The sequence below is a fragment of the Taudactylus pleione genome, unplaced genomic scaffold (assembly GCF_031769625.1).
Source record: "Taudactylus pleione unplaced genomic scaffold, aTauple2 ptg000136l, whole genome shotgun sequence".
NCBI classification, from domain to species: domain Eukaryota; kingdom Metazoa; phylum Chordata; class Amphibia; order Anura; family Myobatrachidae; genus Taudactylus; species Taudactylus pleione.
The window spans coordinates 8111396-8139228 of NW_028284538.1; the positions used below are offsets into that span (position 1 = coordinate 8111396).

Here is a 27833-nt window from a genome sequence, read left to right on the forward strand (position 1 = left end):
TATACACTAAAGTGCGTTTTTTTAGAAGTGGAGATGTTGCCCATAGAAACCAATCAGATTCTAGCTATTATCTTCTAGAAGGTGCTAGATAAATGATAAATAGAATCTGATTGGTTGCTACGGGCAACATCTACACTTGTAAAAGCTTGCACTTTAGTAATTATACTAGAGATGTGTGCCGACCCCCGTGTTTTTATTTTGCTTCTGGATCTCTATCTCCTCTTGTTTTGGATCTGCATTGGTATTGCCAAAACTGCCCTTGGTGTTTTGTTTTTTGGTATTGGATCTATATTTTTTCTAAATTTTTTTTATAAAAACAGATAAAATCACATAATTTGGGCCTGTTTTTGTTCCTACTGTATTATTAACCTCAATAACACTTATATCCAGTAATTTCCAATCAATTTTGACCACCTCACAATATTGATTTTTTTAATCTAGTTTAGGGCCAAAAGATTGCATCCAGCTAGCTGGCTGACTAAGCTAAGCGACAGCAGTGGACGGCTCTAACATGTGGAAGTTCAGCTTCCAAGTTCCAACATGGATACAGTGTGTTATACAGTGTGGGTTGGATACACCAATAGTGCACTTACTGTGACAGCAGTGTCGGCAGTGCAGGATGCTGGTGGTGTCCTCAATGCGAGAGTGCCAGTGGTGTCTTCAATGCGGAAGTGCCGTCGGTGTTGGCAGTGTGGTGGTGTTGGCAGAGTCGGGGTCCTGGCAGTGTCCTGAGTGCATAGTGCCGGCAGAGCGGCAAAGCAGGGGTGCCAGCGGTGTCCTTAGTGCAGGAGTGCTGACAGTGTCGGCTGTGCGGGGATGCCCTCGGTGTGGGAGTAGCAGCATTGCGGGTTCGGTGACGGCGTCCTCAATACGTGGGGCAGTAGTGCTGAGGTGCTGGCAGTATCCTTAGTGCAGGGTGCAGGGTGCCGGTGAATCAACAAAGCAGGGGTAACAGAGGTGTCCTCAGTGCATGTGTGCTGACAGTGTCGGCAGTGCAGGGGTGCCGGTGGTGTCCTCAGTGTGGGAGTGTCGGCAGTGTCAGCAGTGTGGGGTCACTGATGGTGTCCTCACTAGGTGGGGCTGCAGTGCAGGGGTGCTGGCAGTATCCTTAGCGCAGGGTGTCGGCAGAGTGGGGGTGCCAGCAGTGCCCTCAGTGCATGAGTGCCAGGGGTGTCCTCAATGCAGGGTGCCAGCAGTGTCGGCAGTAAGAGATGCTGCTAGTGGGGGATGCCGGTGGTGTCAGGCAAGGACGGCATCCTCCTAAATCCTAACTTTCTGAGGGCTTAACGCTGATTGGCTGAGAGCCGTGACAGACGGCTCTCTCAGCAAATAACTTTAAGCAAGCTCAATGCAAAACCTCGTTATCCGATAGCAGGATCGCGAGGTTTTGCCTCGGAGTGGGATCCGGGGCAGGCAAGGAGATCCGAGCTGTGACTCTGATCCCCTCGGATCCCAGAAATTCGGGAGGGTCCGGTTCCCGGAGAACCGGACCCGCTCATCTCTAATATATACGCCTTTATAGGATCACCAAACTCTAAGGGAAATTAGCTTTTTACATGTAAACAATAAATGATGATCAGTAAAATTGACAGTATTGATCAATTGATTAAAAAAAGAAAACAATAGAACAGGATATACAGTATGGCCAAAGCTTACTGCTTATTATTATATGAATCTCCATTGATTTGTGCTTTTTGCTGTGCCCACCGAAAGCAGGGTGACATTTATACCTTGCTAGCAGGGGTGTCAAAGACCGTTGCCTGTGTCTATTATTGTGTTCTCTGTGAGTTATTTAAGTAAGCCACTTTATTTTGTGTTCTAGATACTTGCTTGTGTGTACAATCTGTACCCATGTTCGCAGTACCAGGGGCAAAGCTGCAGAATAAGCCTGGTATAAATCTGGTAGAGCTGATTTTGGTGCTGGAATCCTCACCTTTTGGCACCAGTAGAATACAGTATGATGACATATATATAAACAATTTGCTAGCATCAAATCTAACCACAGAAATGGATATTGTAGAAGTGACTGAAGGGTCTATGTACTAAGCCTAAGAGAGAGATAAAGTGGACAGAGATAAAGTACCAACCAATCAGCTCCAAACTGTCATTTTTCAAACACAGCCTGTGACATGGCAGTTAGGAGCTGATTGGCTGACACGTTATCTCCGTACACTTAGGCCCTGATTCAGATCAGCTCGCAGGGTCTGTGGGCATTTTATTTATTTTTTTTCGTCTCATGCCGCTCGCAAAGCTGTGGGAAACCTCCCACAGCTTGTGCGAGCGGCCTGGAGACCATCGCGATTATCGCGACCATCGGCCTTGCGACAAGATCCTGTGGTAGGGTCTAAGCTGCCGCACAGGAGCAGGAAGTCCACTACTGACAACAGTAGTGATGTCAGTAGGGCCTCCCACAAACGGCAGGCATTCCTAAGGGAACGCCTGCATTTGTGCAGCCACCCCCCTACCTGCCTACAAAACGGGGCGAGCTGTCACTCACCATCAACAGCCGCCCCGTCTTGTAGCGAGCCCCGTAGTGACTGAACTTCAGTCGCTCTGTGGGGCTCGCGCATCTGCACGCCAGGCGCGGCGCATGCACAGTGACTGACAGAATGGGGCATCTGTGGGTGGTGGCTGGGGCAGGTCTCTGTAAACTAGCGCAGGCGTGGCTGGGTGTTTTTATACCAATTTAAGGGCGTGCATAATTAAAGTGGAGCGTCATTGTATACATCACCGTTTTTTTTGTTTAACTGAAGCATTCACTGTGCTTGAGGTAGCCTAGGGTCTACCTCAAGCACTGCATATGCCTTCGATGGTTCTCGATGTTACTGATAGTCTTATACAATTTCTGGAGATGACGTGTGCTGCGAAGGGAAAGGGGGCGGCATTAGACCAGCTTGCGATTGCTTAGATGCCACACGCTAAGACATAGAGGGTGTCCTTAAACCATGCCATGCGATCGCGGGATTTGCATACCCGACCCCTTTCGGCTGCGTGCGATCGCTGCATTGTGTCCGGGTCTGAATCGGGCCCATAGACCTCTGAGTGAGATCTTAAGGGCCTCATTTATCAATGAGTTTTATCATTCACAATCACGAGTGATAAAACTCATTGCGTATGATAAATGGTGCTTCAGCCAATCAGTTCCCAAATTTAATTTTTCAAACAGATAACAGTTGGGAGCTGATTGGCTGAAGCAGCATTTATCACACGCAACAAGTTTTATCACTTAATGCTAAAACTTGTTGATAAATGAGGCTCTGAATCTTATATTCACATTGAACTTCATTTTGATTTCACCTTCTGATTCTCTTTCTTTCATGCTATCCCAGTCATTATATTGTGCTCCGATTGCCTTTGTACAAACCCGTTTGTCCATTCTGAAATAGATTTTTCTTTAATGTTTGCTTCTGACATCTCCAGGGTGTCGACCACTGCTGTAAAAAACAATGTGAAGGTCTCCTGGGAAACCCCTAAGAGAATGATGATAAATGTCAACACTTCACAACACTCCTCCTCTGATGATCTGCTTGAAACCATTGGGACTTGGAGAGAATCTCACAATGCCTCTACCTCCGCTAGTGTGACACCCACTGCAGTCCCTGTAGCATTTGCGGTAAGATGCCCTCAATAGCAAATATCATCCCATGCCATAAATGAAATTACCTCTGCAAAATACATTTTAACAAATAACTCATGTTACAAATATTCGCTGGGGAGATTGGTTATCATATCCATATCAACACTAAGTACATGTGTGGGCACTACTACAAGGGGCATTGCATAAGGGGCATTGAAAAATTATTGAAAACAAGGATTGTCAAAAGTCCCACTAATAAAAAATTACAGCAAAGTAAAAAGATTTAAAAAAAATTATATTAGGAAAATTATGTAAATTGTGTATTTTCAATGTGCTGGGCTCGCCCCCAGTGTGACACAAGGTCATGCTCCTGCAAATGTCATACCAATGGCCTGCGCACAAAAATGGGACATGGCCTTGTGACATGGAAAATATACAGAAGTGTCCTTACTTACAAACATACTGTAGTAACTGAGACGCTCCTAGACCAGTAGCGTAACATATTTTTCTTTTGATTTTGCATCCTAGTCGCATTGCAGACTGGGGTAAAGCCGCTCACAGTGTCCTAGATACACTAAATTGCGACTTTAACTGCACAGGAATTGGTTTTACACACCTACAAAGTCGTGCAATCGGTATGGGATGCCAGCAGTTAGGATCCTGGCTGTCAGAATCCCAAAAACAGTAGCCCTCTTCCTACCCCTACCCTAACCTTCCATCCCTGGTGCCTGAACAACCTCCCTCCTAGTGCCTAAACCTAACCTCCCCCTCCCCGCACCTCCTTAAGGCCTAACCCTAAGTCTCCCCCTAGTGCCTAACCCTAATGCCACACCCTAACTCTCTCCTCCACCTCGCTACTGACGTTCGGTATCCCGGGATGTCGGCGCCAGGATTGTGATAGGCGTAGGGATTCCGGCGCTGTTAGTATCAGTACCGGCATCACGGCCGCCGGGATACTGAATGTATCCCCAAAGTGGCAGATGAAGCACAACGAAACTTGACATCAGGAAAAGCCATGCGTCAGAGCTCTTTTTGTACAGATTGAAACTCAGTCACACACAGATGTGCAAGTATCGCACACCCCATCAATCTGTGTACGCTACCAATGTATTCTTGTCACTTATATGTGTTTTAATTATGGGAATAAGATGCACATTGTGAGCGAAAAAAAGCAACTCGGCGTGGCAGATTGCACGGGACACGGTACGCCAAGATGGGCTACTTTGGGGACTGAAGCTACTGTACAAAAGGACACATATGTGTATGTATATATATATATATATATATATATATATACAGACCAGGAGGTGCGGCACTCACTGACCAATATGAAGATACACAGAGGTGAGCCAGATGATAACATTTCAGTTCTTTATATAACTGTTTTCTGAAGACAGTTATATAAAGAACTGAAATGTTATCATCTGGCTCACCTCTGTGTATCTTCATATTGGTCCGTGAGTGCCGCACCTCCTGGTCTGTATCTCTATATTGTGGGGGCACCCGGCAAAGTTACTTTTATTCTTTGATGAGTGCCGGTCCTGTGTTGCTTATATATATATATGTGTGTATATATATATATATATATATATATATATATGTGTATATATATATATATATATATATACTGTAAATATATATATATATATATATATATATATACACAGTGCGCTGGTATATAATGGTATGGTATACCGGCACTTCAAGCACCGAGCCGGCTGCTGCTTGCCACCTGCCGAAAGATCTAGTGCTATGGATGGAGAGACAGCACCACAGCACCATTTTGAATCTCATGGACAGTGCCAGATTTCAAATGACAGCGGTGCAGTGCCGCTGTCTCTTCATGGAAGCCTGCTGGGCAGAGCACCAAATACACATTGAAATGATAGTCTCCTCATCATGTTATCCCTCATCCTGTGACTGAGACTGCTGGAGGGACACAAGGGGGAGGTAAGAGGCTGCAGGGGCTTTACTATGGGGCATAATGTTATAAGGGGCATTACTATGTGGCATAATGTGTAAAGGGCATTAATACTAGGTGGCATCATTTGTACTACACATTTTCTACAGGGCATTACTGTGTAGCATCACTTGTAAAGGGCATTACTGTGTGTGGCATAATGTGTATAAGGGACATTACTTTGTGGCATAATGTGTTAAAAGGGGCACTACTACTGCACAGAATAATGTGTTATAAGGGGCATTACTATTGTGTTGCATAATATGTATAAGGGGTACTATGCTGTGATCCTCTACACTGATCAAAATGGGGCACGTCTTAAGGGCATGCCCCTTTTGGGACTTTGGCCCTGATTCAGACCTGCTCACTGCCAGAGGTAGCTTGCAGGTCTGAAGGGCATTTTTTTTTTTTTTAGAGTCCGGCCTCCAGGCCGCTCGCTAAGCTGTGGGTGACCACCCACAGCTTTAACGAGCGGCCAAGTGATGGTTGTGATGGTTGCGACCATCGTGACCATCGGGGTTTGCGACGAGACCCTTGTGGTAGGGTCTCGTGTGCCGCAAACCCCAGTAAGCTTCCGTCTCTAATAGAGCCGGAAGCTCACCACTGTCATCACTCATGATGTCAGTGGGGCCTCCCCCAAATGGCAGGCGTTCCTTTGGGAATGTCTCCATTTGGCCAGCCACCCCCCCCCCAGACCCGCCTACCAAACGTGGCGAGCTGTCGATCAACATCGACAGCCTCCCCTTTTGAATGCGAGCACCGGAGCGAGTTATTTCTCGCTCGCTCCAGGGCTCACGCACGGGCTCACGCACGCACAGCGGCATGCACACTGCCCGGCTATTGACCCGCTTGTGAGAGCTATGCACTTGCGAGTGGTCTGAATCAGGCCCTTTATTTTATACTATGTATAGATTACAATTAAATTATAATATGTTACATATAACACTCCTATTCCAGCATTATTGCTACAGGTATATAAAGTCAGTCTCAATGGGCCATGTGTAAATTGGCACTGTGCTTACCCTTACAAAGTAATATTACTATCATGTGGAATTATTTCACATTGATGCTATAACTTGCCTGGTGCCGTGGCTCATCATAAGGTTTAATTAAGCTTCGTTTATCTTGTGAATATGATTAGAGCCTCACAACGCTCTATAACAATAGGCATAAGATGAATAATGTTTTCTTTATTTCTGTAGGGCTTTCACTTCACCTTTGGTTGCATCTGTACCATGCTGGCTGTCACTGTCCTCATAGTAAAACTGCCACTGACTATTTACTATGCAAACACACTTTTTTGGGTGGGGATTCCGGTAAGTAAAATCATATTCTCTTTCCTATCCTGGTCAGTCATATATTCCAACAGCCCACACTCTACAGTCCACTCATTTTTCCATGACGCAAGGTGCTAATCCACCTTCATTTCTATTACCAGAACACAGGACTGACATACCGTAAGAATAATGAAATTGATAAGAAGTCTGATGTAATAAGCGTTGATACTGTAAATGTATGATATGGAAATCCAGTCAGCAGCAGTGCTTGAAATGGGAATTTAGAAGTGGGGGCTAAAATTTTTTTAATAGAACGGCCGGGGGGTGGAGGCTGCCTCAGGTATGAATATCTAATAACCTTTATACCCATATATCGCTATTTAGCATTGCAAGTTGCACAAGAAATAATTGCTGTCCAGACTTTGAGTGTGATCCAAAGCACAAAAAGATATTATTACAATAAAAGAGTATTACGCGCTTTGATCTAAACAATGAGCGCAAAGGATTATTAAATACATAAGGTACAGTCGTTACATACACATGCGCACCGGTCCCAGTTACAGTCATCAATCCAGAAGCTTGCGATCATAGGCTATATACCCTAACAGATCATGATAACAACAATGTAGACAGACAAACATAATTCCATTGGTTTTTGCTCTTGGTCTTTCTACTGCCCCGCACTAAGTGTCTGACAAATTTGTAGCAGACAGCATAACCATTACTCTATCTTCCAATAATCCAGTCAGATGTGATCTGAAGAACTGAGTTTATTATTTGATAGAGGAACTTGCATAGAAATGATAAGTAATGTGGTAAAACTGTAATCAAACAATAAAAAGCGATTACTATATGGGAATGCAAGGCAAACATATACATAACATGGGATATGCAAACAACATGAAACATACAGTATGCAAAGTACAGGCAGCAATGTCACATAGTACAGCTAACATGCATAACATAACTGGCTAAGCAGATCTATGGCACAGTTGAAGCTTAGAACTCACACTCGTATGCTGTAGCAGGTTGAGCATATGTAATGATGACTGTCTGGGACCATGTGAAAAGGAAAATGGCTGCTTACAGCTCCTTTAGCCCAGAATGCATTGCTAGACTGTTATGGAATGTTAAGAAGGACAAAATAAATCAGATTTAAACTGCTGCTGTCCTGACCACTAGGTGGGATTGCTAATGTGAATTAGTGCAACATAACAAACCCTATGTTGAAGGCATGACACTCCCCTTCTGGTATCATTGATACCTCAAATTTAAACTCTAAGTAGGTAACAATAAGAATAGTTCAGACACTGGTCTGAGAGACAACTTAGTCTCTCCTTGCTTACAGATCTTGACCTCGACCTTACGAACTTTTTCATCCTTGCTCGGGAATGTCTCGGTGACAATACTCAAAGGCCACTCATTACGTTGTGACTGACAATCTCTGACAAGCACAATGTCACCAGGTTTTAGGTTTGGTTTGGCAACTTGCCACTTGATCCTTGGCTGCAGGCTAGAGATATATTGTCTTTTTCACCTGTCCCAAAAGGTGTTTGCTAGGCTTTGAACTTGCCTCCATTGTCGTTTGAATAAGTCTTTATTGGTGAACTCTCCAGAAGGAGCATAGATAGTTCCGGTCTTCTGAGTAAGAAGAGTAGCAGGAGTAAGTAGAAGCGGATCTTCTGGGTCATTAGAAACTGAAGTCAAAGGTCTGGCATTGACGATAGCTGAGACTTCAGCCATGAAAGTTGTTAAACTCTCGTGAGTAAGTCTTGCAGTACCTACTTGTAGGAATATGGAATCAAGGATTCTGCGTATGATGTCAATCATCTTTTCCCATGTACCTCTCATATGAGAAGAATGAGGCGGATTGAAAGTCCATGTACAACTTTGCTCACTGAGGTATCTCTCTACACCTTTAGTGTTGATGTTTGAGTGAATTTGTAGTTCTTTGGTTGCGTAAATATTTTGACAGTGATGCCAACCTATACATTCAGTCACTCTTAGAAATGTGGCACGTTTAAATGAACAGGCTGTATGAGTTAGGCAGATAATTGCTCTAAGAAGTGATTTCCAAGTTGAGAATCTTTGGAATCTGTGTGGCTCAAGTTGACAATGTGAGATCATGGTATGGATCGTTGTCACAGCTAGTACAGCAGCACAAAGTTCTAGCCTGGGTATGGTATTCTCTGGAAGTGGTGCTAACTTCACTTTGCCCATGACAAACCCAATATGACACTGGCCTTTAATATCCACAGTTTTAAGATATGCAACAGCGGCAATTGTTTGCATTGAAGCATCAGAAAATACACATAGTCTCTGGTTTTTTACTTCTGTAGAAGGCACAGGAGCATATGAACGTGTAATATAAAGGTTGGTTAAGGTGGAGAGAGAACTTTTCCACTCCTCCCACAAATCTCTTTTCTGAAGAGACAGTGGCGCCTCCCAGTCATATGACTCACAGGTTAGGTCTCTGAGCAAGGCTTTACCTTGGATAGTGACAGGAGCAGCAAATCCTAAGGGGTCATACAAGCTGTTTATAACGGACAAGACACCTCTGCGGGTATAGGGTCTTTCCTCACTGTTCACTTGGAAGGTAAAGGAGTCAGATTTTAAGTCCCATAAGAGTCCAAGGCTACGTTGAGCTGGTGGAGAATCAGTTCCTAAATCTAAATCCCTTAAGTCACTGGTATGATCTTGAGAAGGGAAGGCTTCCATCACTCTTTTGCTGTTGGAAGCTATTTTGTGAAGCCTGAGATTTGAGCAGGCAAGCATTTCCTGAGCTCTCTTGAGGAGGAGATTTTAAACAGTCATCTACATAGAAATCTTTTTCCACAAGTTGTCTAACATCAGAACCATACTCTAGCTCGCCCTCTTGAGCTGAACATCTGAGTCTGTAGATGGCAACTGCAGGGGAAGGGCTGTTACCAAAGATGTGTACCCTCATGTGGTACTCTGCAATATCTTTAGAGGGGTCGTTGTCTCTGAAGCAAAGGAATCTTAGGAAATTCCTGTCACGTTCCCTCACGCGGAAGCAATGAAACGTTTGTTGAATGTCAGCTGTGAAGGCAATAGAGTCCTTACGGAAATGTATGAGTACTCCAAGGAGTTTGTTGTTAAGGTCTGGTCCCATCAGGAGAACATCATTTAAGGAGATGCCTTCGAACTTGGCACTGGAATCAAACACGACTCTGATCTGACCTGGTTTCTTTGGGTGGTATACTCCAAACATTGGTAAGTACCAGCATTCATCTGTGTCTTTAAGAATGGGAGCTACCTCATCATGACAGTCAAATATTTTGTCCATGAAAGAGAAGAAGTGATCTTTCATTTCTGGCTTCCTGTGGAAGTTGCGTTTTAGTGAAGAGAAACGTTTAAATACTTGTTCTCTGTTGTTAGGTAGTCACCGTCTGTGTGTTTGAAAGGGTAGAGGTGCAACCCAGCTGTTGGCATCATCTTTGACTTGTCCCTTTTTCATTATTTCCAGGAATAGATTGTCCTCTATGGACATTACAACTTGGTCATCCCTTTTTGTTCTTTGGAAGACTGTGCACCCCAAAAGTTCTTGGTACAGTAGCTGTCACAGATGTGGTTGTCACTAGGAGAGTCTATGACAGTGCAGTGTGGTAGTTCCTTTATGAGGAAGTGATTGTGACATGGTTGAAATAGAGAAGGGCGTCCATTTTCTAAAGTACAGGTAAGCATGCTGTTGACGGTAGCTGGTTTATGCACATTTCCAAGACATACTTCTCCTATTATGACCAATCCTAGGTCTAATCTTTGAGCATAAGGAGCATTGTGTGGACCATTAATCTGACTTCTGACTTTGTGGACTCGTAAGATATCTCTCCCAATGAGTAGAATTATCTGGGCTAGAGGGTCCAGTTCTGGTATCAGATGTGCTATACGTTTCAAATGTGCATGATGGATAGCTGTGTCTGGTGTAGGGATTTCAGACCTATTATCAGGGATCTCATTGCATTCAGTGATAGTGGGTAAGGGACGGCATGTCTTTCCGTCTAAGGAGACTTGAAAGCCAATTGCTCTTCTCCCCATTGTCTCAAAACTCCCTGCACAAGTCCTTAAGGAGTATGGCGTGCTGGGTCCTTTGATGTTAAAGGTCTCAAAGAAGGTTGATCTGGCTAGAGACTTGTTACTTTGGTCATCTAGGATTGCATAAAGTTTGACAGCTTTCTCTGGTTGGCCGTTGGGGTAGACTCTGACTAAACAGATTTTGGAGCAAGATTTGCCACTAATAGTGTCTTTGCTGACTTCAGTAAAGTGAAGTTATCTCTGGTATGACTGCAGTAGTGTCTCTTTGCTCCACACTGAACTCCCCGCCATGCTTTCTGTCACCATAACTGTGTTGTAAAGTCAATGGGGAAGGTCCAGGGTGTAGAGCTGTGTTGTGTTCTGTGCTGTGACATTCTATGCAGTTAACACTAACCTTACAATCCTTGGCAAGGTGGGTTGTAGAAGAGCAGCACTTGTAGCAGATGCCGTTTTCTCTTAGGAATGCTTTTCGGTGCTCCAGGGACTTTTCTCTGAAAGCTCTGCATTTCAGGAGAGGATGCGGTTTGGTATGCAGGGGACACTGCTTGGCAGGATCTTTATCTTTGTTCTCTTGACTAGTAGAATAGGTAGACCTGTGGGAAGAATCTATATAATGTACATTAGTCTTGTGAACTGCGACAGACATTTTGTTGGGGTTAGGTAGAATAGGGGTTGAGCTAGTCAGGGTAAAGGCAAAACTAGGATTATTCTTGGTCTTAGCTTGTTGGTGCACGAAGTCGACAAAAACAGAGAATGGTGGAAATGGTACGTTATGCCGCTACTTATATTTGGAACCATGGATGAGCCATTGCTCCTGCAGATTGTAAGGTAGCTTTTGCACTATAGGATTAATGCCTCTGGCTGTGTCGAGGAAGGCAAGTTCTGGTAAGTCTCCCTCACACTTGGCTGCTTGAAGCTCCATTAGTAAGTCACTTAATTCTCTCAGTCTCTGATAGCTTTTGTTAGGTAACCTAGGGAAATCATCAATTCTTTTGAATAGAGCACTTTCTATTATCTCTGGTGAGCCATAGCACTCATTTAATCTATCCCAGATCTTTTTAAGGCCATTCTCAGGGTGGTTAATATTGATCACTCTTAACGTTCTAGCTTGTTCAGCGGATTCATTCCCAAGCCATTTAATTAAAAGGTCTATCACTTCGCTATGTGAAAGGCCTAACCCTCTAATTACATTTTGGAAAGAGGATTGCCAGACTCTAAAGCTCTCAGGGTGATCATTGAACTTTGAGAGTCCGTTTGTGACCAGCTCACGGCGAACAAGAAACTTGGCAAAGTCTAATGTGTCTTGATTAGCTCTAGGAGATGCTGTTTGTGCATTAACATGGTGAGTAAATGGTGCGTGGTCATACTTTTTAGGATTGTATAGTTCCTGTTGGCTTGTATTGTACCACTTTTGTGTGCGGGTAGTTGTGCCTTTGTTGTAGTTTGGTGATTCAGACACCTGGTGTGGGGGAAGGTTGTCCCTCATGGGTTCCCTGTGTCTAGAATTCTCTTGTTTGCACGTTTGCAGTTCACTGTTGACTAGTGGGGGCGCTGCATAGTGTGTTTGGCTTGTTTCACTGATGAAGTCTGAATGCATGCTTTGTACTGATTGAGGTTTGCTACTCATTTTGGATGCTTGATTGACATATTCTGATGTGCGTTGCAATGAATTCTGCAATCCAAGCTCTGCATCAAGCACATTGATCCTCCTATATTAAGAAGTTCTACAGACTCTAAGAATGCTGCTTCAGCCATAGCAGCTGCTGCCTCCTTCTCTGCATTGAGCTTCTCACTAATTGCTTCTAGGCGTTTTTCTCCATATCTCTTTCTGCATCCAGACGTGTTCTTTCTGCATCCAGACGTGACCTCTCCATATCTCTTTCTGCTTCCAGACGTGATCTCTCTATTCCTTTCTCTGCTTCTAAACGTGATCTTTCTATTTTCAATTGGATCTCTTGTTCAGCAAAGGTGGCCCGCACTTTTGCTGCTTCCGCTTTTGCGCGTGCCATTATGGCTGCATTGCTGATGGATAAAGATTTGGAGGAACTAGAGACTTGGGACCTTGTTTTGTATGAAGATGTCGTTTTCTGTGACATGATGATGGAATGGAAATGCTTAACTGTTTAGAGGCTGCTGTATTGTAATGTGCAGATAACTGAGCTGACACTGTAGCAGGTCTCTGAGTAATCAGGGTCTTGGGACTGTTGTTAGGTTGTTTGACTGTGCAGGGACTGTTGTCTTGCCATATGCAGGTGGCTGTACTGACAGTGTGAAATTCCTGTGTAGTCAATGGTGGTACTCCTATTGCTGAGCTGCAATGGTTAGACTGTATAGAAACTTTTGTGCTGTCATATGCAGATAGCTCTGGCAGGCAGTGTAACAGATCTGTGAGTCAGTATGTGTTCCACTTGCTGACAGCAAATGTTGCTGACAAAGTCAGATATATGCATCACACACTGGGAGCATCCAATGTTTTACTGTACTGCCCCGCACTAAGTGTCTGACAAATTTGGAGCAGCCAGCATAACCAATACTCTATCTTCCAATAATCCAGTCAGATGTGATCTGAAGAACTGAGTTTATTATTCGATAGAGGAACTTGCATAGAAATGATAAGTAATGTGGTGAAACTGTAAACAAACAATAAAAAGTGATTACTATATGTACATGGGAATGCAAGGCAAACATATACATAACATGGGATATGCAAACAACATGAAACATACAGTATGCAAACTACAGGCTGCAATGTCACATAGTACAGCTAACATGCATAACATAACTGGTTAAGCAGATCTATGGCACAGTTGAAGCTTAGAACTCACCATCAGATGCTGTAGCAGGTTTAGCATATGTAATGATAACTGTCTGGGACCATGTGAAAAGGAAAATGGCTGCTTACAGCTCCATTAGCCCAGAATGCATTGCTAGACTACTATGGAATGTTAAGAAGGACAACATAAATCATATTTAAACTGCTGCTGTCCTGACCACTAGGTGGGGCTGCTAATGTGAATTAGTGCAACATAACAAACCCTATGCTGAAGGCATGACAGTCTTTGTAGTACGCTGTAGTTCATAGGACAGTTCACTAGGGGTATGTCCAAATTCTCCAGATTACATTGTCTTTCTTTAATTGATTTAAACTAGATAGAGACACTACATTACAGTGTATACATTCTAACTAATAATTTCCTATATTCCATAACCATCAAATGCAAGATGCGACTCCCTCGCTGATAGATTCAGATATCTGAAAATAAACAGTGTGTCAATTTAGTACCAAACATTCCATGACTATCATGTTGTATACCATTAATATCAAATACATACATTTTACATCATAATTAATAACTCCAATATGAACCACAATGTGCAGGAACCTTTTATGAGTGCGTGTATATTTATGGTTATATGTAAGTATGCGTTGTGTGTCTTCATTCAGTGTAAAAAGGTGCGCTATGTGCAGGGTTTGTGCTACAGTGCAAAACATGGTCTGTATGTGTTTCTATTTATAATTGCAACTGTATATATATATATATATATATATATATATGTGTGTGCACGCATTGTGGATACCCATGTGATCGTTTAAGTGTATATATACATATATATATGCCAATATATTAATACATATATATATATATATATATATATATATATACAGTGGTCGATGTGGGAATTTTTAAGTGGGGGTATGGAAAATTTAAGGCTGTACCCATGTACATGCTGAAGGTGCTTGCATGTCGTCCCCATGTCCCATGCACGCCCCCATGTCATCAATGTAGTGTACCTCACTGAAATACCCCTTATACACATTATGCCACACAATATATAGTGCCCTTATAACACATTATGCCATGCAGTAATAGTGCCTCTTATACATTATGCCACACATTATTGCCCCTTACACATTATTCCACACATAGTAATGCATCTTACACATTATGTCTCACAGTAATACCCTTTGCAAATGATGTCATGTAGTATTAGTGCCCCTTACACATCATGCCACAGTTAAGCTCTTGCGCAGCCTTTTACTGCCCCGTGTCCCTAAAACATCCTATAACCTACCTCTGATGAGCAACCAGCAGCAGCATCTTACCTCCCAGTCAGTAGCAGCAGGTGTACAGCACCACTGCGGCCTTGAAACATCAGCTATGTATGCAGGGGTTGGGTATGGGATGCCGGTGCTCAGTATCCTGACAAGGTTAGGACACTGATACCTGCCGATAAGTATCCTAACCCTTCTCCTAAAGCTAACCCTACCTTCCTGCAGCCTAAACCTAACCATCCCGCTAGCAGCCTAACCCCTCTCAGCACAGACCGCCGCCTTCCCTCACAGCACAGACCCCTCTCAACTCTCAGCACAGACCCCCCTCACAGCACAGACTCCCCTCACAGCACAGATCCCCTCTTTCTCACATCACTGACCCCGATCACCTCTCAACACAGACCCCCTCTTTCTCACATCACTGACCCCAATCACCTCTCAGCACAGACCCCCCTCACAGCACAGAATCCCTCTTTCTCACATAACTGACCCCTCTCACAGAACCCCCCCTCACAGCACAAACCCCCTCTTTCTCACATTTATTGACCCCTCACCTCTCAGCACAGACCCCCCTCACAGCACAGACTCCCCCCTCACAGCACAGACCCACTCTCACAGCACAGACTCCCCCCCTCACAGAACAGACCCCTCACAGCACAGACCCACTCTCACAGCACAGCACTGACCCCTCCCCCTCACAGCACAGACTCCTCCCCTCACAGCACAGACCCACTCTCACATCATTGACCCCTCCCCCACACAGCACAGACTCCCCCCTTCACAGCACAGACTCCCACCTTCACAGCACAGACCCCCTCTCACAGCACAGACCCCCCTCTCACAGCACATACCCCTCCCCCTCACAGCACAGACCCCTCCCCCTCACAGCACAGACTCCCCCCTCACAGCACAGACCCCTCACCCTCACAGCACAGACCCCCTCACAGCACAGACCACCCACACACCACAGACCACCCTCACACCAGACTCCCCCCTCCCAGAACAGACCCCCTCTGACAGCACAGACCCCTCCCCCTCACAGCACAGACCCCCCTCACCACAGACTCCCCCCTCACAGCAGACCCCCCTCATCACAGACTCCCCCTCACAGCACTGACCCCTCCCCCTCACAGCACAGACCCCCCTCACAGCACAGACCCACCTCACAGCACAAATACCTTTCCTGACATCACTTACCCCACCCCCTGCTCAGACTGCTGTCCCCTTAGCACTGGGTCAGGAGCACCTTACTCTGCTCTCAGCTCCGCCCAGAGCCTGATGTCGGAAAGATCCCTCCAGCACAGGGGATAGGTGTCCTCTCGCTGGCCGTGCAGGTTTGTTCTCTCGCCAGGTCTCCAAAAAGATGGTGGTGGGCGGGCAGCATGAGGGCAGTGTGGCGGTGGGTGGGCCAGCGGCGGGTCAGTGAACAGTTTTGCCTATGCAGCGGTGGGTGGGCCAGCGGCGGTCACGAGGGCACAGCCACTTATTGACGGCCCGGAATGAGGAGGAACGTGGTTTCCACGGAAAGAGCACAGCACAGAGCACCGCCATCATTTCTAATCTGGGGCTGTCCATTAGCTAATTAGCTTGTGGATCGGCAGCCAATCGCGAGCCTCCGCTGCGGCTGCTCCTGATTGGCTATCTGTCCATGAGCTCCAATTAGCTAACGGACAGATTAGCCCCAGATTAAAATGATGGCTGCGCTGTGTGCTGCGCTCTTTCCATGGAAACCAGTTTGTTCTTGCAATCCTTTCTTTTTGCAAGAACAAACATCTTCATGGCGGGCAATGGGATGCACAGCAGGGCTCAGTGCTCGAAGGAAGTGCCGGTATATCATACCGCTGCATACCGGTACACTTCGAGCACTGTATATATATATATATATATATATACATACATAACTTCAAACAGTAATATTACTTCTGTCTGAACTAAAATAATGACAGACAATGGAGTTTGTCCTGTTCACAGGTTGAGCAAGTTTTGGCAAACAGTCTGATAATTTTAACAAAAGGCTTTCCTATGTTTATTCAGAATACAATTGTCAGTCCATCTTAAGCACATCAGCATGGGACACAAGTCTGACAATTGTTTCTAAATCCACTCTCTCTGAGCATATCTGTGTCTGTGTTATACTACAATTGTCACAGACATACTGTTTCTATATGCTAAGTAAACACTCACAGTATCTTTGTGTATTCTTAATTATTTGTCACAAACATGTCCACAAGACTTGTCTGTCATCACTGAATATATGAAATCTTTAAAAATATATTTATATATTTGTATCCGTGCACAATTATTATATATTTTTAACAGTGTGCAGTAACACGGCAGATGTACACAATGCTAAAATAGCACCGTGCACAATGATATTATACCGACTACACCAGATGGCGTTGTGCAGACAATGCAAACATGGCATCTTCAGATATTAATTTTACAATTTAGGTCTCAACCAACCATCCGGCTTCAACACTGGCCCCCAGTAGTTTTTTGGGATTATGATAATATGAGATTAATCACCAGCTTCCTAGCAGGTAAAGGCCAGTCACTTAAGAGTCTTCCGAACCTATATAGTGGATTCTCTGCAATTGGGAACCTCTGAAGAAATTGATCCTCCCTGGGCAGATGGTGACTTCAGTCGGTATTCACTTTCCACATAGGAGATCACATGGTCTGGAAGATGACAGTTTGCGTAGGAATATAACCAATGTCACCATCATATAGCAGAGGTTGAACCAGATTATCCATAGTACAGAAGTGTTGGTGCAGAACAAAATGTGAACTTCCCTGATCAAACAATTTTATATTATTAAACTGTATTTGCTAATTTGTTACCATTTGTTCCAGTACATTTTCTTAAGAGTTGTTGCCTTAATGAAGGTCCCTAAACCTTTTCTTTTTAATCCTGTCAGTTGTGAACAACTTCATTCTGTTCTTCCCCCAATGTGTTGCTCCAGCCCCTTTCAGTCTCTCCAGCCCCCCAGTGTCTCTTCATCTGCAGCCCCCTGTGTTTCTCCAACCTCATTCCCCTGTATCTCTCCATCTGCAGCACTTCAGTGTCTCTCCAGCCCCCAGTGTCTCTCCAGCTCCAACCACCTTCTTTCTCTCTAGTCTGCAGTGTTTATCCAGTTCCCCAGTGTCTCTCCAGCTCAAGTCCAGTCCTTTCTCTCCAGCTCCCTTCTGTCTCTCCATTCCCCAGGGTCTCTCCAGCTCCATTTCCCACATCCCTCTAGCTCCAGTTTATAAACCCTTATCTTCTTCTTCTGTGTCTTCTGACTGCTCCTTATCGTGTTCATGCCATGGCTCCTCTACCTTACAGAGGTGTGGTGTGATGTCATGATATCATGCGGCTGACTGTGATAAACAAAAATAACTTAATTGTACTGACCACTATGCAGGAAGATTCAATGACAGTGACTGCTGACTCCCTGGATCTCGTACATGTCTGCACACTCCTTATTACTGCATCGGCATAGATAACAGTGCCTGGAAATGGAGAAAAAGAAGTGGCAGCATACTGCTATATGCCACCCCACTTCAAACACTGGTCAGCAAAAGCATTTGTACATTTACAAAGTACTCCAAACAGGGTCTTTACAGGGGCTACCACATCTCAAGATTATGTGGCCATGCCTCCTTTAGCAGCACTACATGGGGGCCAATATTAGGTTATGGTCGAACCCCTACAAACTTCTCTACACCCACACACTTTTGATCACATCCCTTGGGGACCAAAATCTCTCCTGATGGCCCACATCAGTTTAAAAGTGTTGTGTGGATATTTTCTAAGTAGTTTTACAGTCCTCTAGTGAGCTATGACAGTTGACTTGTTTAAAAGTGTGAAAATTTATTTTCTTGTTACTTCGAGATAGGATAATTTATTGCATTTGGCATTTTAAAATACCATAAAATTACTGTTTTAAAACTCTTGTCCCTCTTTAGTTCATTATCTCTGGAACATTGGATGTTGTGGCTTACAAATGGCTGAGAATATTTTGGGTAAGTAGACCTTAGTTTCTTTTACTATATTTACTATATGTCTCATTGTCTGTCTCACAGAATGCTTGATACTAGTGATGAAATAATAACATATTTCCAAATTAATTAATTTTAGATTTATGTATCTTTGATCAGCAGGTTCAACTATTAATACAACACTTGTGGTTGTCGGTTATGTTTTTATCATTGATGCTTTCCCTGTCTATAGCCTTTGTTTTATTTTCAGAAATATTCTTTTTCTCCCAACAGGTGTCGCTCTCCTTTATCTCCCACTTGCCGAGTTTTATTGCTTCCATCCCTGGTATTGTATTTATTGATGAAACAATGCGCCAAGTGTCATGGGAATATAAGTGGGACAACTTCTGTAAATATGAAAGTGAGATCCCTTACTATAACTCCAACTCCAGTATTATGTCATGAAGCTGTCTTTGATGGAGTGCAAAGATAAATTTATGCAAATGCAGGTGTGTATCTATGTATACTGTGTTTGTCAATGGAAGTATTAAATGACACATAAAGTAGACCAAGGTGTAAATTTACTAATACTTCTAACAAGCAAAAAGTGGAGATGTTTCTCACGATATAGTTATCATTCTCCACAGTGTACTAGATAAATAATAGCTAAAACCTGATTGGTTGCTATGGACAACATTTTTTGTAGTTACTATACCCCCAAGGGAGTGCATGTGTTTCTCCAAGAGTGCAGGCCAAATCTGAAAATGTCATTATGGGCATATCATCTTTTTTTATATAATAAAAACAAAAAACAAATGCTCAATTAAATACAGGGGAGCAACTCAAGTGGGTGAAAGGGGGGCTGTTGACAGGGCTGGTTCTAGACCTTGTGGAGCTCAGGGCGAGAGTTCTCATTGGCGCCCCCCCCCCCAAAAAAAAAGAAATAAATCAGGCAGAAACAAACGAGGGTATTTTTCTGAGCACGCTCCCGAATAGGGGGTGTGGCTTTGTGACACGCCCCCTGATCATCACTTTAGGAAACAAGCCCAGCAGAAGGTGGATGCACTGCCATGCACAATGACGTCGTGCCCAGCACCACTGGCATTCGGGGAGACTGGGAGTGATTGGGAACAGTAGCACAGTTTGTGAATATGGCACCGCCAGCATTTGTATGTCATGCCACACAGAGCCCATTCATGTTATTCCACACAGTAGTACTCCTTATACCATCTTATGCTTGCTTGGGTGTTAGGAGACTACACCCCTAAACACGGTACAAGGCTAATTTTTTACCCTATCCTGTGGATTGTGTTTTTATATGTTGATGTGGGAATAAAGTTTGTTTGAACGTACTTCACTATACAGAAACTTTATTTTCTTCTCGTTCACATGATCTTTGGAATATTCATTAAAGTGTTATCCTGGGTCATAAGAAGATCTGAGACAGTAAAATTGTACAAGAAACGTTGGTGACTGACATCATCGGATCTATTCCCTATATTTTAAAGAAGAAAACTTGGTGACTTAATCTAGTGACGCAAGAATTATATCTCTATATATTTGTGTGACTTTTATCTGGAGGAATAGAGACTTCTCCTATGTAGTTCTTTGCAGCCTGAATAATTTATGTGAAGCGCTGGTGCATTTTCTATTTTGTTTTAAGTTTGTAGGTTGTACCTTGATACCGGTCCATTGCCAGCAGATTCTGCACACAAAGCTTACATCAACTGGGGCCACTGTGTGGCATAATGTGAAATGGGGGCAATGTGTGGCATAATGTGAACTGGGGGCACTATGTGATAACGTGAACTGTGAGCACTCTACAGCATAATGTAAACTGAGGTCACTACAGTGTGGCATAATGTGAACTGGGGCACTGCATGGCATAATGTGAACTAGGGCACTTCTATAGGGCAGAAAATTATCTAGGGCACTACTATGTGGCTTAAAACTAATTACTGTATGGCTCTATAGTGGGATATAAACTGAACAACAGCTGTGGAGAGAGGTATTTCTCTAGAAGCATTTGGGTCCCCTTAAAAATGTTGCTTAGGGGCCCACAAAGTTCTAGTTATGCACCAGGTTACATTAAAGCTGTTTATCAAAAATTACACGATGGGGCTTATAATCTGAGTTTGAGCAAAGCAAAAAAAAAAAAGTAAGGGACTGTGGGCCTGATTCAGACCCGCTCGTGAGCGCATAGCGCTTGCAAGCGGGTTGATGGTGGCCCAGTGCGAACGCGCGGCGAGTGAGAACTTAGGCCCTCATTCAGAGCCGTACGCTCTGAGCAGAGCGCACGCTCAGAATGAGGGCTGTCCTCCATAACTATGGAGCGTCCTCCTGGACGCTCGTATAGCTGTGGGTCACCACCCACAGCCTATACGAGCGTGCAGTTTGATGGCCGCGATGGTCTTGACCATTGCGACCATCGAAACTGCGTACAAAAGCCTGTGGTCGGGGTTTTCAACCACAAGGCTCGGAGTGATTTTGGCTCTATCAGAGCCAAAATCACTCCCACTGACATCACTAGTGATGTCAGTGGGCCGGCTTCTGACGGTAGGCGTTCCCTTATGAACGCCCCCGTCAGGGAGGCACGCCCCCGGCATGCCCACCAAAGGGGGCGTGCTGTCAGTCAACACGCCCCCTTTGAAGAGACACTACGAGCGAAGGAAAATCCTTCGCTCGTCGCGTCTGGCGCATGCGCACGACGGAGCTCCCTCCGTCGTGCGCAAGCTCAGTGCACAACATCAACCCACTTGCGAGCGGACAGCCGCTCGTGAGTGGGTCTGAATCAGGCCCTTAATTCGCTCCGGGGCCGCAACAAAACAGGGCGGCTGTCGATGTTGATCGACAGCCCGTTTTGTCGTGATGTCAGTAGTGGATTGCTGAGACCCTACCTTCGGGTCTCCTCGCAATGCCGATGGTCACGATAATCGCGACCATCGCCAGGCCACTCGCACAAGCTGTGAGCGGAAAAAAAAAAAACGCCTCTGAATCAGGCCTTGTATTTGGCACAAGCCATATTTCAATTCAAAAAGTGCAACTAGATTTGTCTTTGTTTTTTTCATGCAGAGTAAATAATGGCTGCTTCTACATGTGTTGTAGCCCACCAATGCTGTATAGTTTTATTTTTACACTGCAATTTATATATGCTTTTGGACTCGTCCCTCTCAAATCTATAAGTCCCTCTGCACATTGTACATCTCCCTCACCTGTAGTGCAACATGGTTTGCCAAGGTGCACAGTTAATCTTTTTTGCTTTGCTCCCAACTCAGAATCAGGTCCTATATGATGCAAATGACAACACCATGGCCAGTACTGCAGTGCCACAGTGGCTCTTGTAGCCCTAGAAATGCACATTTATGTGCTTTTCTGCATATAGAGAATATCTTTCTTTTGATCTGTTTCTTTTTAATATAAATTAGCTCCACATACATATTGGGCCTGATTCACAGTTGTACGCAAACCCGATGGTTTACGTACATCTCTGATGTTTGGAGATCTCTGCATTCGTAAGACCCGTAATGCACATTTGCAGATCTATGTCACAGTGCTAAGGTTCAGCATTATTGACGTGCTATAGCTTTAGGGATGGGAAATAGGTGGTGACGGGCAGCGTTACAGAAAGTGTGGGGATGTCGTCCCTGTTTTTAGTTTATGCCGAGGTCAGTGGCTGCGTCCTTGGGTTACTTAGATGTAATGATGGTCACGTAGATGATCTGATGCTGCGTCTTTGGTTGCAGCAGAGAATCACAAAAGGCGGTAGTGGGCAACTTTCTACTGCAAACGCCTTCTACTGCTTTTACATATTTTAGCATAGCAGCTGTGTACAAAGACGCAGCTGCTGTGTGAACCAGGGCCATAACTAGGGTAGTGCGATATGTGCCATAACACAGGGCACCGCAGGGTGGGGGGGAAAGTGCAGTTCAGGCGTGTCAATTTTCTGTTAATAATCATTCTCACTCATAGCTTGTTCATCTTATATCCCTGGTATCTCCTGGATGCCCCTATATCATCCCTGGCTGAATACCGCTCCATCAGTCACATCCTCTTTTATTTAACACACACATTTCAAAATACAGTCATACCCAGGACTCGAACATATCACCTCTCACATAGTAGTCTTACACATGGAGCTATCTGCCTCACAATTTCTGATGGCAGCCCTGAACACAGTGGTACAACAGGATCGGTACCCCTTCACCATCGTACAGGACACATCAGATTTGTCATGGTCTTTCCCTGTGAGGCCACGGTCCTTTTTCAGAAGTGTGTCTTACATCCCTTTTTGAGAAATTAGGGGCACCAATGCACCAAAAAGTCTGGTTATGGCTTTGGTGTGACCTGCGTTCAACTCTGAATCAGGCCCATAGTTAATTAGAAAATCCAATATCTCTGCATGTTTGAAAGTAAGAATAGTAGTGGGAACTGCCATACTGATTTCTTGGCCAAGTTATTATCAATAATAGCAGCTGTAGAACCATAAGACGTATGTTATTAGATTGTATTTTTGCATCTTACTTTGCTAGTCATTTTTGTTTGTTTTGTTTTTAAATAAAATGTCCAAAAGTCAATATTCTGCACTATTATTAACAGACACTCGTGAATGGGCTGATGATCATGCTGAAAGTCCTTGTGTCCTTTGGTCTTGTCACTACTATCATTTCTATCGCCTATAGACTGAAAAGGTGTTGTGATTGCTGCTCATACAAGGTAGGTGTCAACATGACTTTGCTGAGTGCACAGAATAAAAACATTGTTCTATGAGGTGCACAGACAGTGGACACTAGGCACTGCAATGAGCAAACCTTAGCATGTGATCAATGGAGGATACCAGTCACATAGAAAACCCTGAGTATAACCACATTATCAGAGACCAGGAATTAGGAAGAAGTGCCATGGTTACTGTCATGGATCAGTTCTTGAAAATTCCAGTGCCAGTAACTGGTCATGATCAGCACTCACTTGGGTCTGCATGATGTTCATCACCATAAGAGAACAGCAGTGGCTTACAGGGTGCCATTCCAGGCACCATGCAAGCCCCATGCAGATGCCACGGGGCAGAAAGGGCACCGCTTCCAGGGCTCTGTTGCCTGTGCAATGGCACCGCTTGCATATCCCTTTAATGGCCCTGGTGACATTAGTGTGATATAGAGTTAATAGGAAAAAAAACCCACCTGATCTGTCTAAAACTTATTACACAGCCTGGTATCTCACACACTAAAGGCCCCCATACATCAGCAATTGATTGCAGCAATCGTGCAATTTGTAATCGATTGTGTATAAAATCTTTCCCTTTTTCAATCGATTGTGGCAATTCTGCAATCTGCAATCGATTGAAAAGGGAAAGATTTTTATACACAATCGATTGCAAATTGCACTATTGCTGCAATCAGTTGCTGATGTATGGGGGCCTTTACTATTAATTCTCAAATTCTGCCACCATATAAGGTTGTTTTAAGATCTACTCACTCCAAGCTGGAAGCCTTAAGTTCTCATTACACATCAACAATTAGACCTTAAGTCAGACCCAGTATTCATTACCAAAATAATAAACATGTAGTACAGATATGTAGCATTGATTAGCCAAATTCAGAAAAAATGGATACGATAAGAATCACAAAGTCCAAACTTATTAAATGAAGTTTAATCTGGAGAGAAAAAAACAATACCTAAAGGAAATACAAAAGAACACTTAATAAAAAGGGCATGGAGATGCAAGAATAAGGAACACTCCTCCAATATCAGATTGGCTCTCAAGAATCGTAGACTTCTATATGTTTCTCATGCCAGTGTATCTCTATCCTGGGCTGTCAGATGTGGTCAATTGTAATTTTTTTGTGTAGACGAAAATTAGTCAGTATTTCACTTGGCAACAGCAAAGATTCCTGAAGTGGGAGGTAAGAATGCTGTCACTAACGGTAGGAATGTGTAACTGTAACTAGGCTAGCACCATAACATTTGGAAACTTAGGGGTCTATTTACTAAGCAGTGTTAGGAGACAGAGTGAAAAGTGATAAGTAAGTGATAAGGTGTTTGAAAAATGACATTTGGGAGCTGATTGGCTGGCACCTTATCACTTTCTTATCACTTTTCATTCTGTCTCCTAACACTTCTTATATAGGGGGAATCTTAAGCCTGCCTTAAACATGCAGAAATCTCTAGGAAATGGTGCCAGCACCTTTTTCCCAGGGATTTGTGCATGTGCAGTAGACAAATAATAGGAAATGGCGCTGGCACCATTTTTCCTGGAGACAGGCACATGTGCAGTAAAGAAAATCACAGAGATATGCCATTTTCCCAGAGATATGCACAATAAGACTCTGGGTCTCATTCAGACCCGGTCGCACTCACCGATGCGCTCACAAACGGGTCAATGGTCCCCACAGAGCATGCACATGATGGAGCCGGAGCTGGAGCTCTTGAGTGACAGCTCGCCCCGTTTGATGGGCGGGCCGGGGGCGTGCCCGGCCAAACAGAGGCATTCCAGTCGGAATGCTTGCCGTTTGGGGGCGGCCCCACTGACATCATTGATGATGTCAGTGGGGAACTTCCTGCTCAAACAGAGCAGGAAGTTCCCTGGGGCTTACGAGAGCCCAGACCCAATCTTAGGGTCTGGTCGTAAGCCCTGATGGTCGCGATGGTGATGACCATCGCAACCATCACCCTGGTCGGTCGCTAGAGCTGTGGGTGGTAACCCACAGCCTAGCGGTCGACCAGAAGGCGGCACTTAAAAAAGTAAGTGGCCGCCCTCATTCAGAGCGATCTCTTGCAGCAAGCGATCGACTTTGAATGAGGTCCTCTGTGCCAGTGCCTACTTGGTGTATGTGCCAGAATGAGAGGGACCTGCAAGGAGACTGCAAACGGGCTCTTAAAAATGCCATATGACCGCAAACTGAAAAGCATAAAGCCAGAGACCATGTGAAACATTTTGCACTGGAAAGTTCTTCAGCATTATACCCAGCAGCTGCTCCTATTGTACCTGTATCTTCTGGGGAGTCTGGTCACTGGTGCCCACTGCTGGACCAGACTGAAATGTGGCCTTGTGCGGGATTGCAATCCCATGCATGCACACAAATCAACAAGCAGGCTTCTGGGGACTGCGTCACCTGCAGCCCATATAAGTCGGATTGGGGTGACGTGATAGATTGGGGAGTGGCTTCCCTCTGGGACTGCCTGTCCAGCTGAGATTAGCAGGAAGTGCTTCCAATGGGAAGACACTTCTAGGCAGTCCCTGCAGGTGGCAAGTATTACTGGGGGGCTGCAGCCCTGCAACTCCTAGGTAAGATCCACCACTGATAACTAATTTTTCTAATCACTTTGAACTGTTGTAATTCAATACAAATATGTTATTATACCTATCATAAATCCTATTGTTTTGCTTTTCTAACAGGAACCTGAAGAAACGGATGATTCCCTGCAAAAAGTCTGATGTAGCAACTGCGTAGAGTTAAAATCATCCTCCAGCTAACACTATATGACCTGAACTGTACTTTTACTGCTGATTTCTGTCATATTCATATTTATCTGTATTGGGTGTGGTGTATACGGTCGACATTTATCAGGTGCATACTGCTGAAATGTTGACATAATATAATGTTGACAGCAAGTCCCTGGTGGTCTAGTGGTGATTTTCCTGTTCCCGGCAGCAGCAGCGTCTTCAGCGGTGGTTTCAGAGCCAAAGAGCAAGTCCAGCGCAGACAGAGCAGTGGTTCCAGTAAGTATTCTCCTCCTATCCCCAACCCTAATCCCTAACCCTAGTGCCTAACCTTAGCCCCACCCCCGAACCCTAACCCTATCCTCTCTCTAGTGCTTAACCCTAACTCCCCTCCCCCAGAAACCTAACCTAGTGCCTAACCATCCCGTGCGGCAGCCTAACCCTAATGTCAACATTCTGAGAATGTCAGGATTGTATATGTCATCAGTTCAGATTTCAGATTTGTAGACATGTCGGTATTCTGAGGATGTTGCTATGGTGCCAGTCGACATTTGAACAATGTTGACATATTCTCAACGCTGTGATGTCGACAATATGATTGTCGACATTGAGAATGTTGACCTTATGACTGCATTCAGTATAATTAGTGCTATGTAAAGGTCATGTGTGAATTACCTGATTGGTAGCTCATTTATTATAGCGGTAATACACCCAATGACTGCTTTGAACATTCAGTTTGTCAGATTGTGGGGAATGTGCTCTCACCAAATATTGTAATATCAGTTTATGGACCTGACAGCTGTCACCTTTTCCATCTTCTCCTAAAATACTCCTGATTAAACCTTTATTTCTGTTTCAAATAAATCATGAGTGTAAGGAGAAAGCAGGACTGTCTCTATGTCCAGTGTTACATTTGTACGTTTATTGTTTAATTGGTATCTTTAAATGTGTTTTCCCATTTTCTACCTGGTTGGTGCAGAAATAATCCAATGAAACGTAAAGACCAATGCCCAAACTCCTAAAACTGGAAAACAAAAAATGTGTGGTTAATGTGAATTCCCAAAATATGCCAACCCCATCATATGACGTTCAATAAAATATCTCTACCAGGGAGCAGATTTCTTAAAGAAGCGAAAAGCCCTCCTGCCAGATGGTAACGCTGTATCTCTGGCTACAGATGTGTCCTCATACACCCATAGGTATATTTACTAAAGTGCGGGTTTTTAAAAGTGGAGATGTTGCCCAGAGCAACCAATCAGATTCTATTTAACATTTATCTAGAACCTTCTAGAACAGTGGTGTCAAACTCTGGCCCTTCAGCTTTTGTGGGACTACATATCCCAGCATGACCTGCCACAGTTTAAGCATGCCATAATAGCAAAACTGTGGCACAGCATGCTGGGATGTGTAGTTCCACTGCAGCTGGAGGGCTCGAGTTTGACATCACTGTTCTTGAAGATAATAGCTAGAATCTGATTGGTTGAGAGGAGCTGGTCGACCTAGCTCCTCTCATC

The 27833-nt window shown here is 44.2% G+C and overlaps 1 protein-coding gene across 1 annotated transcript; it reads left to right on the forward strand.

Moving 5' to 3' along the window:
- The first annotated feature begins 3262 nt into the window (after positions 1 to 3262).
- On the forward strand, positions 3263 to 27213 carry LOC148522961 (uncharacterized). The gene is made up of 7 exons (XM_088473533.1): positions 3263 to 3613; positions 6740 to 6853; positions 18870 to 18926; positions 19176 to 19279; positions 19324 to 19390; positions 23478 to 23594; positions 26275 to 27213. The coding sequence occupies exons 1-7, from the start codon at positions 3398 to 3400 to the stop codon at positions 26311 to 26313; spliced, it is 714 nt and encodes a 237-aa protein (XP_088329659.1). The 5' UTR covers positions 3263 to 3397; the 3' UTR covers positions 26314 to 27213.
- The last annotated feature ends 620 nt before the right edge of the window (positions 27214 to 27833 follow it).

Excerpts from the sequence above, each read along its gene's own strand:
- LOC148522961 (XM_088473533.1), top strand. The coding sequence starts at position 3,398 with ATGTTTGCTTCTGACATCTCCAGGGTGTCGACCACTGCTGTAAAAAAC. Across the intron at positions 6,854-18,869 it reads TTTTTTGGGTGGGGATTCCG|TTCATTATCTCTGGAACATT; the intron begins GTAAGTAAAATC and ends GTCCCTCTTTAG. Across the intron at positions 19,391-23,477 it reads ATAAATTTATGCAAATGCAG|ACACTCGTGAATGGGCTGAT; the intron begins GTGTGTATCTAT and ends TATTATTAACAG.